The sequence below is a fragment of the Lagopus muta genome, chromosome 6 (genome assembly GCF_023343835.1).
Source record: "Lagopus muta isolate bLagMut1 chromosome 6, bLagMut1 primary, whole genome shotgun sequence".
In the NCBI taxonomy this organism is placed as follows: Eukaryota; Metazoa; Chordata; class Aves; order Galliformes; family Phasianidae; genus Lagopus; species Lagopus muta.
In genome coordinates, this window is record NC_064438.1 from 48,410,635 (window position 1) to 48,426,663 (window position 16,029).

Here is a 16,029-nt window from a genome sequence, read left to right on the forward strand (position 1 = left end):
GATGACCTCCAGTCTTTTCCAACCTTGGTAATTCTAAGGACACTGTTTGCTTATTCCATGTCTTTTATTTCTGTGCCCCAGTTTAAAGCTGTTCTCACTGAGAGAATTCTACTTAGACTGAATAAATGCGGAGGTTGAAGGGTCCAAATACCCCCCCTACTCCATTACAGGACTGGTAGCTAAGTATCTTTAAGTGAGCTACTTGCTGAAGAGGTTATTATGAATAAGCAAGGTCAGACAGCTTCCCTTCTTGCTTCAACCAGCTGATGTACTTCAAGCTGGAGCAAGGTGCTTTCCTTCCTGGTGGTGTACTGAAGGCAGATGGAGAACATGTTTCTTAAGGCAAAAGCCAGAAAGCCCACCCTTTTGCAAGCTAGATTTAAAACAAGGAAGTATTTGAGCAAAACATAAGAAAGATTGAAGAGTGGATCTCAATATCTTTAAAAAAATTTATTCCCTTAGTTTTATATACAATACTTACAGGTACTGTACAAAGGTGTAAATGGTCTTTGCTGTGAGTTGTGCATGTGCAGCTTAGTAGACAGATTTAACATTCAATTTGAATCTCAGTGCAAGTAGGCACTAAAACATCCAACATACCTTCAAGGTATAAAAACACATATCAGTTTTACAGGTTTCTCCAGCATTTGTTGTTACAGTGCAAAATGCTATGAAACAAGGTTTCTTTATAAAAATCCATATAAATTAAACACATATTGCACTTGTCCCAAGAGAAAATGTAACAAATTTACTGAAGTAGCTTGATATGTTTTAGAGCATTCCCCAGCAAGCATGCACTCCTTTATTTCTCCTGGCCATTTGTGCCCAAAATGTGTGGTTCTTACTCCAGATGTTGAATTGCATTTTAAAGCTTTGACTAAAGCAATTCATCTTGAACAGACTGCTAAAAAAAAAAAAAATAAAACACAGCAGATTCATGTAACAAGGAAATTCTTCACAACCCTTTTTAGTCTTGTCAGTAGCACTGTAACTAAATACATAGAAATCGGTATTGTTTAAATTCACAATGCAAGTGCATTCAACGTGAACCATTACACTTACACCCCTTATTTTCTGGGAAGGTATAAAACTTCCAGATCTAAAGATGTGCATATTTCCATGGTACTTCAAGCTGCTAAGCTTACACTACACCCACTAACGTTTTGTGCAATAACACAGGTAGGACTTCTGTACGTCACTGGCTGCTACGTTGCACCTTGGGAGAAGTGGCACAAAGTTGCATCAACTCAAAGAACAAAGCTTACATGGCGTGAAACCACTCTACACACTCTGTGCACCACCAAACAAGAAGTAGAGGTGAAGGCAAACATCAGTCTTGCTAGCTTTGACTTTCCCTTACTCCTTACTAGCCTTGAAATTTAACAGAAGAAGTAAATACAAGTGCAGATGCTAACTTTGTGCTTGAGATATTTAATCTGAAAGGTAAGGGAGTAGGTTGGAAACAAATCATTTCTTTTAGCAAACCAGTGTGTGAATAATGATGCTACTAAAACCAGTGACATTTACAAGCAGAGAAAAAGTAAAACATGAAGCTAGCTTAACATTAATCCATGTCTTAAACAGTTCAGGGTTACCTGCAAAATGCTTCTAGCATTTAAGTTCCTCTCCCCTCTCCCTACTTGGAGGACTGTATGTGCTTCTGCTACATACAAAAAGCATTTCTTTTCTGAACACACTTCTGCATTCATTCAACTCGGTCATTCAGGACACAGGTTAAAACCTGATTTCTGGTACTCTGACATTCTCCAGATCCTCTTCTGGAGCTCTAGTGGTACAGTACTTTCTAAAGGCAGGTCCCCATCTTTCTTGGATACTATTGGTTATGAAGTCCTTCATAAAGTCATGTGCTATTTATACAAGTCATGAGATGAAATCCTAACTTGATGCATCTAGGAGTTCTTTATACAGGTAGCATACATTTACACTACTTGTGCGGATCAGCTGTTTACACTAGGAAGACAGCTGGGTTTCAGATTGAGGTTATAAGCACACACTGCTCACAGACTAGAAGGCTGCTGGATTACTGGGCCTGGGTCACATTCACGAAGGTCATTTTCTGACCTCATGTACATTAGGAACACAGTGACAGTAGCAAAAGTAGCTGCATTGACAGGAAAAGCTCGGAGAAGTGTAGAAGTGAGACCTCTTGTAAACACCCTCCAGCCTTCCTCATGGTAGCTCTTCCTGACGCAGTCCAGGATGCCCTTGTACTGTGTTACACCTCCAACACCATCTGCCTGCAGCCGGGACTTGATCACATCCACGGGGTAGGTGGAGAGCCAAGACACGATCCCTGACATCCCCCCAGAAAACAGCAGTTTAGGAATAACGTAACTGTCTTCAGCTTCACAGCCCAAGTATCTGGTCATGCAGTCATAGGTCAGGAAGTAAAAGCCAAAGCTCGGAGTCTCCCTGATGACTGTAGAGACCATGCCCCTGTTGATGCCTCTCAGTCCTTCCTTTCGGTAGATTTTAATCAAACAATCCAGAGAATTTTTGTAGTTCTTTGTTTTTTGTTTGTATTCACCAGTTCCCTGAAGCTGCATCCTTGTCTTTGCCAGCTCCATGGGGCAGCAGATGATGCACTGGATGGCCCCAGCTGCCGAGCCTGCGAGGAATTGGTTCAGAGGAGTGTCTTTGCCGAGGGCACGCAGTGTGTTTCCCTGCACACCGAACACGACTGCGTTAATGAAAGTAAGTCCCATCATTGGTGACCCAATGCCTTTATAGAGTCCAAAAGCCTGATGGAAGAAGGAAGGAAAAAAAAGTGTTTTTAGCACTAGTGCAGATAACCTCCTGAAGCTGTGTAGAACATGTCCTTTCTGGTTCTCACTCATGCTCTAATTTCCTAACTGTGGACAGAAGATCATTTTAAACTTGATACAGTGTTTGTGGCCATGTGAGATTCAGAGTATGATTGATTGATTATGATATTTGTAGGGTTTTGTTTTTTTTTTTAACCATCTTTCCCACCCTTCTCATAAAAAAATACATGAAGATCCAGAACAGGGAAAGCATTAACTTTGTACTTACAGATTCTTGCTTTATGATGGACTGAAAGCAATGGAAGGTCCCACGGTAGAGAGGTTTCTCTACATTTTGAACTTGTAGACGAACCTATAAAAAGTGGTATGAGATACTGTTTTGTGTGTCAAGAGCAGCATAACTGGTAAGTTAGTGTCTTCTACATACATCAAGAATTGCTACCAAATATATATGCACGAGCACAGACTGGACATTAGAATGCCATATGTGACAAAATCATTTAAAAACATTCTCTTGAGTGTTTAGAATTATTTTGGAGAGTGAAAAAAAAAATGAAGGGAGGAAGATGACTAACTTATTTTGAAAATTAGAAAAAGAGTGTGTGGGAGTACAATGGGGTATGCTGTTACCTAGAACTTCAGATAGAAGCTTTCCTGACTATACAACATGGGCTTCCTTTTGCTGCCAAGAATACTTCTGTACACACTAAGCAGTATCTGTACAAACCCAAAAGCATTTTATAAAAAAAATTACTTACAAGTCAAGTGTGAAATAGAGAAGATAATAAAAGGTTGGGAGCTTTTGACAACACATGTAGTGTTTCTGGCTACCAGGCTTGAGGCCCTTCACTGAGATGGGATTTTTTTAGAGTTTCAAGGGGAAGAGACTTAAGATAGCTTATGTTCAGATAAGGAAAGGAATAAAAAGTCACTTAGCTTATTAATCCTTAGTCTGCTGAAAGCAAACCACTTGTGAGGGTGTGGCTGTATCACACCTTTAATGTTAGTGATTAATTTTTTCAAAACAGATGTAGTATGTTCCACACAACAGGTGATGTTACTGTGAGTGGTGACACATTTATTCTTGAGGTGGTTTCTAACCTTTGATGGCAAAGTCTGGTTCAGGTTTTCCTGCCAATTTGCTTTCAGCACACTGAAACAGAAAGCCTTGGAGCTACATAGCTCATGCAAAACCCTGCACTGCAGTAGCTCAGTAATTGGTTTCACTGGAGTGGTGAAGTTAGACATCTGCCTTTGATCTCAGCATGGAGGGCTGCAATATTCCTTGGAGGAGATGCTTATCAACCATTTACCCATTTACTGCTGTGGCAGCCCGCAGAGAAAAAAAAAACAACACAAGACTTATTTGGAACAAAAGAAAGGATTATTAGGTGTGAGAAATTCCTGACTTTAGTCTTTATATTCTCTTTGCTTAAAGTAACTCCACTACTGCCAGAATGAAAGGCCCCTTAGATTACATGGGTCTAGAACCAATCTGGGGATATGGTTTCTTAAAAGCCCATATTAAGGTTAGTTTTCTTCAAGGGAAGAAAAGAATAGCTTGAGTGTTTTTGACATCACAACATGTCATTTCATGCTTTGTGAATCAAAGCTATAGTTTTTAGTGTCTTTTTAATATGCACTTTAGTGTATGCTAAGCCATGCTTGGAGACTGAAATAACCTCAAGTCTTCAAAGAGGGAACAGGGTTTTACAATGTCTTAAAGTTCAGAGTGGGCTTAGAGCAGGATTCAAAGCAAATAAATCCTTTGTTATTCAGTCAGGTTGGGGGTTGAAGTAGCTGAGTTTGTTAAAGCTGCTCAAGAAGCAGTCCCATAAGTAAAGCCATACATGTCAATGAGCTGTCAGAACAGCACAAAGCATTGGTCTGACTCCATTTATCGTTTTATTGCTATTATTTCAAACCTCAGCTGTGAGATTAGAGGGCTTCCAAACATAAGAGGTTTGGGAGAATTACAGCTTAGCAGCCTTTTTACTTTTCAGTATGAGCACCTTTAGCAAGTTAGAATAATCAATACTGTGTATATAGGTTTAATTTCCTAGCAGCGTAGAGCTTCTACTACTTTTAACTACGTGATTTATGAAACACTGACTAACGTTGTAGGACTAAATATTCAGAAAGCTGGAAGTACTGACACATCACACCTAAGAAAGAAAAGCAGCTCTTAGCTTTGAGATTAGATGGCAGCACCTGCAGCAGCAAACTGCTAGGTGAGGCTATAATGTATACAAAGCTTTATTTCATGGGTATTAGTATAATAATCAACAAGTTCTAATTTAGTGTGTACACCTATGGGGAGGATGAATCATTTACAGAGTTCAGCTCTTTATTTAGTCACTGACCAGCAATCATCACATCCTTTCATTTTGCTTCTTTCCTATTCGAAGCTGCTATTAATAAGGCAGCTGTCACAGTGACAAGCTACAAGTTTACATTGTTAAAGACTTACAGAAAAGGAAAACAAACCAACAAAAAGCCTTCTAACACTCCAAACAGTTAACAGTGAAATAAGTGATTTAGAGACATTTGAGCAATTAGTGTCCTCCAAGGATGTGTTGTGGGTAAGACCTGAGGTTCTGCCACTGCATGTGGAAGTGTACATAGTTGAGAAATGCATACCAGAAAGGTTCAGAATAAGGCTTTACATTCACGAATAACTAAAAGGATATTTAAACCCCGCTCCCTCCATGTCACAGTTGTAGAAGAGGGACATATCAGTTTAAAATGGATAAAAGCTTCATAAGTCTTTCAGATCTGTATTTGAACTATTACATTTTGGAATAAATTAAGACTGAGAGAAACAGAAGCGTTCACCTGGGCTATACTTACTAGGTAACTCTCCCGTGATGAGGCTTATCTCTCATCTACAACAAAGTAACACTTTTGCTGTTAATGAAGACAGCCCCTAGCTCAGAAAGTAAAGGCAGTTAAAAGCAAAAAAAGCAATTTTACACATTACATCAACAAACCAGGGCTAAGGAGTGTGCCAGCTTTGGGATCAGCTTGGAGGGGGTTTCTCAGCCTGGCTTCCCAGGCGTGGTTCTCCCTGCGTGTCCCACCAGCCCCCTCCCCCTCGTGAAGCATGAGCACTGGCAAAAAAAAAAAAAGCTTAAAAGGCAAGGTGGAAATGAAATTCTGGCTTATCTAAGCAACTTTCCCACCGTCCAGTTATAGACAACTGCAGAAATGCAAAACGTTATTCTTAACATACATATATATATATACACACACACAATACAGTATGCTTTCTTCTTTTTTAAAGAGTGGTTATGGTGTTAGTTTTCCTCACGTACAGTGGTGACTGTGCCAGCTAATAACACAAACATTAGTATTGCCCTCCAAGAAAGGGCAGATAAACATTATCCCTTCTGGTGGTATGAAAGCCACATTCCACACTGGATTTTGTAAAATGCTTTAAATTATCTGGAAACAAAACTGTTCCACTCTACTGTACAGCAAGATGCTTCATCTAAAGCCAATACATCTTTATTACATTAATCCATCTGCCAGAACTAGCATGAGAGCCCCAGTTTTGCAGGCACTTAAGCGTTTAGTTTCATGCATTACGAGCTGTTTCACATTAAAAACATCTTCTCCCCCACCGTCCTCCAACACTGAACGTCAGCATGAGCACCGAATTTTAGTGGTTTAGCTGGTTTCAGTGCCATGACTCTCACTTTGAGTTAAGCACATAAAACTTCACAGGACAGGGAGAGAGGATACAGCTGTCCCTGTACCACCATTAAAAAAGTATTCAACTCTGGATGCATACCATCACCATTCCATTTGACTGAAAATATTTAGTCAAATTCAACCCTGTTACGTAACAGTCAAGTTTACCATACTGTCAGAAACATACAAATATTGTTTAACTATTTGAGCAGCTTGCACTTTGCTGGTAAGGACTAAAATCCACTGGCTATGAAAATCCGTTCAGTATTGAGTCAGTCACTTGGCTAGAATACATAATATGGTGATGACCCCTGTAATACTATCAGCCCTTGCATATCTAAATTCAGTAATGTAGAGGTACTCCAAATATAGCTATCACAGCTGGCATGCTGCAGTTAAGTGATATGGGTATAACACATTGGTGAATACCTGTCTCCTGTACTACTCTTCCAGCATGAGATTATAGGTAAGGCTGCCAGAATGTGAGTCAGGTCATCATCCATAGCTGAAAAACAGGCTGGGACCCCTGGAGTCCTGGCTAAAGGGCCTCTGGGGAAATTATCATCCTTCAAAAATCTTGTCTTTGAGAAGGCCTTAGGTACTCTTAGTATGCATAAGGCATAAAGCTAACAGTCATGAAATATATTTTAACTTGGAAATTTATACAAAATATTCATGTATTATACCTAAAGGGAGGAAAAAGGCCCCCAACAAGCTGCATGCTATGGATTTTTGTCCACTTACATCCCTGGGTTTATGCAATAAACCAATGCCCGAGGAGTAAGTAGCAGATCTTGGGGCAAAAACAATGCAAAGCTTTCAGAGTAGGGACAAAAGAGCTGGAGTTACCACAGAGTAGAAACTCTTCTAGCAGTTAGTAGCGAACAGCTACAGAAGAGCAAGCACTGAACAAAATTAAGTGTAAGATCCTATTTTCAAATGCAGTGATATCACTGCACTGATGGAATTGGGACTGGGCCAACACTTGTTCATATTACAGGGCTGAATCATTCACACAAAGAATGTTCACTTCTGCAGGGCTGGAGGCTGCCAGTCCATAAGGAGCAGCTAACGAGGCTTGCTCCAAACTTTCAGTCACACACTGAGGCTCCTACAGCATCTGGGGGTGTTTGTGAATCTCCCCATCTCCTTAGAAAGAAAGTACTAATCAGGTTTTCTACTTAGAGACAGAAGTGTTTCGTAATCAACCCACCTTAACAGTGTCGAAGGGATGTCCCACCAGCACTCCGGCAGCACCTGGAACAAAGCAGATGGTGTTATGAGCTTCAGCCACCTTCCTGAGGCACACAGCATGGCAGGAGAATCCCGGTTTGGTCTGCAAGCAGCACAGTGCGTCTATGCCTCTGGCATTGCTGTGGTTTGGGGTCTACAGCAGCACCATGTTGCATGAATGCTCAGTGATCCCTTTACCCTGAGGCACAGCCGTAGGCAGAGAGCTCAGCATACTTCTGCAGGAAGTTCTGTCAGCAAGTCTTACTCTCATAAAGTGCAGAGAGCCTGGGGCAGCCCAAAGGAGAGAGGCTTCCCTGCACTCTGCCCACAGCCTTTCCAGGCAGGATGGCATCACCAGCAGAAGGAGCACTTTTACCTTATGCCAGCATCAGAGGGCTTTCCGTGTCACATGCAGGCCTGGCAGTCATAGGCTGCACTGAAAAACACGAGTACCGCCTAATGCAAGGGCTCCTCCAGCTCCATACCTCTGCAATCCCAAATCATTCACCCACCGATGGCCTCTGGCCCCAGGAGTAGCACAGGAGACACCCCACGTTTGCAGGAAGCGTCCTCTCTGCTGCTCCCCAGGAAGATGTGGAGGAACGCGCTGTCCAGAGGGATGAGGCTGCTCACGGTGCCCAAGGACACCACGAAGGCCAGCAATTTGCCACCTCACCAAAATGTAAAGGCCACGACCCAGAGTCCCTCCGGCAAGGCAGGGATGAGAAGCGGGGAAAAAAAATCTCTTTGCAAATGCAGAGTCAAAACGGTGCGAGAAAAAGTGGCTTCCACCAGAACACACGTTGGCTGCTAAAAATAGCAGAGGGAAACAAGCGGAGGCCATAAGCTGATACACAGGGAAGAGGAAGACGAGCAGCAAGCAACGCATCATTCCCCTCCTCCCCTTAACGTTAAAGCTCCGCATTACGGATCAGGGGCTGCAGGAAGCCCCCTGCGCTCCTTTCCCTTCCTCCTTCTGCTTGGAGAGGGGCTTTAGCTGAAAATATACGTATATATTTCCCTCCTTCCAAGCTTCTTTCCTCCATCCTTCAAAAAGAATTTTTTTTGTTATTTTTGGGTTTTTTTTTTTTTTGTTTTTAATTCAGCACCCCCCAACTCACCGCCGACACATCCCGCGAGGAAATCCAAAGCCATACTCAGCGCCCTCCGCTCCCACCGGCGGGGCCCAGCCCTCTGCGCGCTGCTCGCCGCGCAATGCCGCTACTCCCCCCGCCTTCTCTTTCTACCGGCCGCCCTCGGCCCGGCTCCGGGCCGCGCCCCCGAGGGGCGGGCAGCGGGACAACTCCCCCCCGCCGTCTGCAGGCACTGGCTGAGGCAGGAGGGAGGGACGGGGATGGGACGAAAAGAGGCAGGAACCGCGCTCAGCCCTTCTGCTTCCACCCCCCCCAACCCCCGCTCGGTTGCTTGCAAATCATTCCCATCTTCTTGAAGCTCAATCAAACAAAAAAAAACCCCAACCGAGCAAAGGCAAGTGGATTTGAACATACCAAGCCCGGAGAGCCTGCCCTAGATTTAGCTGCTCTTGTGTCGTCGTTACAGTTAATGAAAAGGCGAAGCTTGGCTTTACCAAAGTGGTTTTCCTCTGTTCTGCGAATCCCCTCATCTCCCAGGCAATCTGCTTGGCCGAAATCACCCTCTCCACCAGAAGTGCTTTGTAATTGCAGTGTTCACCCACAGTTGGCAGGGAAAGTCATTCATTCCCCTCTCTTTGCAGACACTTTCTAAGCTATCTGGAGACTGTTTTAAATCTTTTATCTTTTCTTCTCTGAATTGTACTGGTTATTGATTCCTGATCTTCTGTTGGCTTGTTGTTTCTTGAGCTGTTCCCTAAGGCTTTGCTCAGTGACTGATGGGCGATTAACTCAGGCATTTGCAGACAACACTGAATATGTCATATTCATATATCTGAGTATGAGAGCTTCCCTTCCCTTCCCTTCCCTTCCCTTCCCTTCCCTTCCCTTCCCTTCCCTTCCCTTCCCTTCCCTTCCCTTCCCTTCCCTTCCCTTCCCTTCCCTTCCCTTCCCAATAGTTTCATATTTTCACAGTTCCTAACTATCTATGTAGTTATTCCTAGCTGTCCATGCTACATTGCTTTTTTTTTTCGGACTGTTTTTCCAGTTTTTCAGGATCCCTGGGATTCTGGTTTCCTCCTTGGCCTTTGTGCAGCCCCTCCCAGGCTACAGAGGGCTGTCTTGTCCCTGCATGCTCAAGCTATTCATAATGAACTCCATTTGCAGCCACTGAATTCAAATTGCAGGGCAGGGGGTGTACTGAGCACTTTATGGATTAGAACAGAGAACATCAAGAGCTCACTGGTAGGAAGTCTGACACCTCAAGGTTTGGTTCAGCCAGGAATGAAATTTTCCCATTTGTTGATTTTTTCATCCTTGGATGTTTTCCATCTGAGTTATACTTGTGAGGTGAAGCTGTATCAATAAACAGGAGTGTATTGAGCTTCTGTGTGGGAAGGACAATGGTGGTGAGTCAATAGGGGTGCTTATACTTGTGTATGACTTCCATAGAAGCTTTGTGATAAAGGGAAGGAAGTCATAGAGTTCTCACAATTTGGTGCTATTAGGCCAGATGTTTTGCCTATTGATCCAGGGCCTTATAAGTGCAGCAAAGATACAGTTTCGGAGGAGAGAGCTAACCTGGTACTCAAGGAAACCCAGATTTAATGATTCTTGATTCCTACTGTTCTTCTAGATAGCTTAAAAGCTGTGACAGGTCATGCATCCTCCATGGTGATGTGTGATGCCTCTAGCTCTTAGTGGGACTCAGAAATCAGCTGTGAGCTCTGGCACCCTTCAGACTCCATAGATCTGGCACAGCTGTGGCCGCCTTTCTTTTCATTCTGCTGAAGCAGACCCAAACACAGTTCCCAGAGGGCTGAGTGAGGAAGGATTTCTTGTATGAGAGGAGTTTGGCATCTCCGTTGGACAATGAGATGTGAGCCACCAAAGAGAGGGCCTACCAGCTCACACAGCAGCAGAAGCACTGCCATGTTTGAGAGAAAAAAATTGTGTCCTTAGAAAGCCCTGTTCCCTTTGTCCCGTTGTCTGTTAGATCTGACTTGTGGCTGTACAGGTGGAAGAGGCTTTACTGCTAATGTTGGAGGCCAAGGGTGGAAAGGATGTTCCTCCTGGTTCTCACTCAAGAAGCGTTGCTGCCAGCTTTGTTCTGTCCCTGATGGCATCCAGAGGAGACCTGACAGAAGGTGAGCACCAAGACACCTGGAAATTGGAAGTGGGAGGGGAGAGGCAGGAAGAGAATCAGGAGGAGAACAAAGAAGCATCGGTGCAGCTAGGAAAGGCACAGAAATGCAGTTATGATAAACTTATATACAAGTTTTGGTGTCAGTAGTGTGTGATAGAGTGCAGATTGTTGACTCAGATGTTCCAAAATCTTTGTGCTTGTGATTTTAGCATCAATAAGTGGCTGTATCTCCATTGATCGCACTTCAGAGACCCCTGGACAACATCTCTCTGTGTCCTGCTCATGCTGTGAAGCTGGTGGCATTTAGACTATCATGGACACTCAGAGACACGTGAATGTTGCATCTGCACTAGCAAACTGCTTGCAAAGAAAGTCTCTCATTTTCCAGAGCTTGTACAAGTAGTCTTGAAGGTTAGCCAGTGCTTCACGGAGTGGCTGCCCAGCAACAGTAAACAGTACCAGTGGTGGGATGTGATGGATACTCCAAATACTCAGGAAGCTGCTGTCTGCGGAGAGAGCAGCTATGGCATTATTTGTTGTGAACTAAATGTCTTTATTATCCATTAACTTTATGACCTTGAGTGCTTTTAGGGTATTCTCTGATGTTATTGTCCCACAGGCTTCAAAGGTACTGTATATCAAATGTTGAAACTTCCCAGCCTGATGAAATCCCTTGATAAGACAGGTATTTAAAAGCATTGGCTGTGTCCTATCCATTTGGACAAGAGTCATGTCCTGCTGAAGCAGCTGCTCTGCTGGCAGACCCTCTGATAGGCAGGGATTTGATGATCCCCCAGAATCTCCTGGTCATAATACCAAAACATGAGACCCCTCTGCTCCAAGAGGAGAGCTGGGCCTGGTGGGAGAACCTGATCAGACCTCTCCTAGAGAAGGAATGCTTTGTACCTGCACACAGTCAGTCATATGGAGCATGGGGCTGCAGCAGACTCAGTGTGCTGAGCTGTTTGGCAGCAGGATTTAAGATGCCAGAGGTGCATTGAGATGCACTGAGGTGTACTGATATGAGGGTGTGCACCACATCCAATTAGCTGAACTAGGAGCCATCTGTCCATCAAGCAGCTGTACCCATCTCTCCCCGTCAATGTATGTTAGCCAGGCACTCAGCAAATACAGGTGTGACTGGTGACAGTGAGCAAAGGCGAAGACTAAGCCCGAAAGAAGAAGATAAAACTCAAGAGTTGACATTTTATAGCATTTTCCAACCTGATTTTGTAAACAATATAACCTCAAGCTGTTTCAATGAAGTAAAAACAGGCAGTTGTGCCCATTTCACAGATAAGGAAACTGGTAAAACAGATTTGTCCTTGATTTCTGAGGTAGAAATGGTAGAGCTAGCAGGACAATCTCTTCAGCCCATCTCCTGCCTTTGTTTTTAAGCAGCTTGTTCTTACAGGAACGTTCCTCTGAGCAAATGCTTTTTTCCCTGCCAGCAGCTATACAAATACACTTTCAACATTGTGTACTTGAAATCCTCTGGCACATTTTGTATCCACGTGCAAAGTCAACGACTGGGAGACCAGGTCTGCAGCAGCAGCAGCAACATGCTACATTACCTGGCTGTGCAGATGCACTGTATGGTGTGCACCAATCGGTAGTGCATGAAGAGAAAAAGCTAAAATGAAGGGAGAATGCATTGCAAGGCAACAGCACTAAGGTGTATGGACAAAGCTATCTTGGCCTGTCTTCAGGTTAGTTTCCTACCAGTTTCCCAGCTGCCATGTGAAATATGTTTGTTATTATTGCATTAGTCACACAAAATGACACCGCATTCTTAGAAACCAAAAGAACAGGCTAAGCAGCATGACTAAGTTGCCTTTGTGGAAACTTCCCATGCACGCTGCAAGATAGGCTCTCGTACAGCTCCTGAACTGGAGCCAGGGAAAAGAAAAATAAAGAGGGATAAGCGAGGCTATGAGCTTATGTGATATTCAGAGACTTGGCCTGCATGTATTAATTGTTTTTTCACTTTTTCTCCTGCAAGATAAAAATCTTCTTACTTTCTTTTTTTATATATCCCCTCTTAACATAAGCTCATAATAATGCTGTTATTTAGAAAACATTCTGTTTTTCTGAACACATTGGCGCCAGTTTTGGCAGTTAAGTACCTTTATAACAATCTTTCCCATGTGACTTTAGCAGCTAAACTCCTTCATAATAATGGTTTATAGCTCTTGAACTGGGTTTTCTTCTACGTTTCCAGGAAGTTTTGAGGTTGTCAAATCACATCAAATCGGGTAGTTCCAATAACAAGAACAACAAGAAAACAACCGAGCATCTCATAGATTTTTTTTTTACAGATGTGGAGCAGAGACCTGAGGTCTCTGTAGGGGGGGTGCACATACTGGAAAAAGACAAACCTGTTGTGTTGATGAGATCAGGTATAGAGAATTGAGCAGTACAGCTATACAAAAAATCTGTACCATTTCTTAAACTACTGCAGTCATCATCTTCCGTTCCTTTGGGATCAGGTGAGAAACATTTCAGCCTTATTTCAGCTTTCCACAGGTGAAATCACTGATCGTTTATACCTGCTGAGAAATAATGTAGCTGCCAGAAGGGTTTTCTTATGGGTTTTGTTCGTTGAGCTGTAAAATTCCTGCAGTGAATGTTTGAGTCCCCAGGGTTACTGTTCTTTCATTTGTACCTGAGATAAAGTCCAGTGAGACAACTTGATTTGAGAACCTGTAATGCAGATGGAGCCAGAAGATCCCACCCCTCTCTCACCTGCTGATATGCAAGTCACAGCTCAGGCTTTGCCAGCTCAGTGTTGCTGCTGTCACTCTTTCCCTTCTGCAATTTGCAAACAGCCTGGTGACAATAGTGGGACAACAGCCTGGGGACAATAGTGCTGTTTGAACAGCCTCCCCAGTCAAGGATTTTCTGAAATAAATTAGAGGGGTTATTTTTGATAACACAGTGCAAGAGGAGTGGAAAATGCAGCATGTTATGACATGCAGTAAGGCAGGAACGTTTTCTCAGCCAGTCTGGCTGGGTGAGGCTGCAGATGGTTGCAGAGATGAAAGCACTGGCTGCTCTGTCACTTGGCAGGGTGGGCGGCAATGGTGAATGTCCTGAGAGCATCTTGAGAGCATTCTGTGGAAGGAGAAGGATAAAGGGACTCTCTTCCTTTTGCATCTCCTTTAAGAGATGCTTCTTAACATTGTTTGCTCTCCTACAGGCTCTATTTTGCTCTGTATCTGTAGGGCCCTGTTACTTTGCTGTCACTTCCCTTACTGAAGTGGGAAGACGGTCCTCCTGTGAAGCAAATGGAGCATTTCTTCCAGCACATGCTTTGCAAAACTAAGCTATACCTCTCTTTTTTATCATTTGGTTTCATGTTTCTTGCAGATTGGTTTCATAATTGGTTTCATAATTTCTTGCAGATTACTTTATATTTTCAGTCCAGTCTTCATCTAGCAGCATCTTCCATGCTCTTCTTTTTCCAAATCCATTTTGAAATTTCTCCATTTTGAACAAATCATTCTTAAACAGATTGCTTCTATTTCTAGCAGAGTCCTATCCTTGTAGAGTCTCTAAGCATATGTTTCATCTGTCAGATGTCCTAGGGCATGCTTTGAGAAGAACATTTGGGTTGAGACTCAGAGACTTGTGTGCTTCTTTGCACAGATGTGGACCATGGTGTCTCACTGCAGGCTGGATTAGCAGTGAACTACATCAATCCTTGGATGTTGTGTTCCCTGCATGAAAGGGTGGTGGGAATGGCTCACAATTAATATGCTGGAAGAGAAACTCGAAGATCTCTTTGTGAACTGGGGGTGACAGCAAAAGCAATAACACAGGTTTCATGTCTCAGAGATTTCCTTCACTTCTAATGACACCTCTGTCTGTGCTTTCTGGCATGCAGCCTTGCATGGGCTGCACTTGCAGAAGGTGCTGTCCTCACCCTCCATCAAAGTCCCTGAATATGTGATGAGTGGGACACATGGTGATGCTTCCACAGTGAGAACACCATGAGTTTCTTCACCACGAGCAGCTCCCAGAAAAGCAAATCTAACACCCTCATCTCAGCAGGTTCCCAAGGTTCCTCGTGAGCCTGAGCGCGTCTCTGCTACAAGGCTGCCTGTCTCTAGGGACCATGTCCTTGTTCCCATGTGTCACTGAGGTGCTAGGTACCATGCCCACAGCTGTAGAGGACACAGGGACATAACTCTCTGGTATGAGGACTGGATACAGAACCATTTCCCCCACTTGGCATGTGCAGGCTGCTGCTGAACCGTAACAACTCTTGTATGGTCACCAAGTGGAAGAAGGGAGGTCTGCTGGATAACTTGGTGTGTGTCAGCAGTTAGTTACATTGCCCTCTCACTGGATAATATTTTACTCCTGTTTTTGAGGTTTTTGCTGTCCTTGCATGTTATTACGCTGTAGAATAAAACATTCTCTCCAACACGGAATGTGTTTGGGGAAGGATGAGTGAGAAACCATGGAATACAAATTGATAGAAATCCTTTAATTTTTGCTTTCCAGAAAATCTGATCACAGAAAGCTGTGTTATACATCATTGAAACTTCCAAAATATGCATCTGTGAAATGTGCAGGAGACTTAGCACTGTGGGCAAAAGTCCTCAGTTCCTCTGAGATTCAACCCAGTGGGCAGCAGCTGAGAAATTTTCTCCTTGCTGCCAATGAGCCTTGGCTCTGACCTGGGGAAATCTCATCAGGAGAAGTACAGTTCAGATCATGGTTTGGCAAGCCCTTCACTGCATCGGGACTTTGGCTTCCAGGTTCAGCTGGGGGCACAGCATAACGTCCAGCACAGGGCTCTTGCGCAAAAATAGAAATGGGCAATGTGGCGTTGTCATGGCTGGTTCCCCTCCACCAAGTCTTTTATTCCCCTCCTCAGATCACCATCTTCTACTGAAATTAAAAAAAAAAAAGGTATTGGATCAGTCCCATAGCAAAATCCCTCTTCCCTGCAGATCAAAGCATCAGGGTGAGGGCAGCAGTGATAGATCCTTGCTGATGAGCTGACTCTGGAAATAGGTCAGGAGGCTGAGCAAGATGTGAAGCAGCAGAACTCCTCCAGGGGATGAGAAAA

The 16,029-nt window shown here is 43.6% G+C and overlaps 1 protein-coding gene across 1 annotated transcript; it reads right to left on the reverse strand.

Moving 5' to 3' along the window:
• Positions 1 to 431: 431 nt before the first annotated feature.
• On the reverse strand, positions 432 to 8,997 carry SLC25A29 (solute carrier family 25 member 29). The gene is made up of 4 exons (XM_048949030.1): positions 8,834 to 8,997; positions 7,693 to 7,736; positions 3,055 to 3,138; positions 432 to 2,762 (listed from the first exon to the last, which is right to left on the reverse strand). The coding sequence occupies exons 1-4, from the start codon at positions 8,865 to 8,867 to the stop codon at positions 2,019 to 2,021; spliced, it is 906 nt and encodes a 301-aa protein (XP_048804987.1). The 5' UTR covers positions 8,868 to 8,997; the 3' UTR covers positions 432 to 2,018.
• Positions 8,998 to 16,029: the final 7,032 nt, after the last annotated feature.

What these genes read in the sequence shown, in the direction of transcription:
- SLC25A29 (XM_048949030.1), bottom strand. Translation starts at nt 8,867, where the DNA reads ATGGCTTTGGATTTCCTCGCGGGATGTGTCGGCG. An exon ending in CCTCGCGGGATGTGTCGGCG is followed by an intron (nt 7,737 to 8,833) that starts GTGAGTTGGGGG and finishes GCTTTGTTCCAG; the next exon opens with GTGCTGCCGGAGTGCTGGTG. An exon ending in ATCCCTTCGACACTGTTAAG is followed by an intron (nt 3,139 to 7,692) that starts GTGGGTTGATTA and finishes CACTTTTTATAG; the next exon opens with GTTCGTCTACAAGTTCAAAA.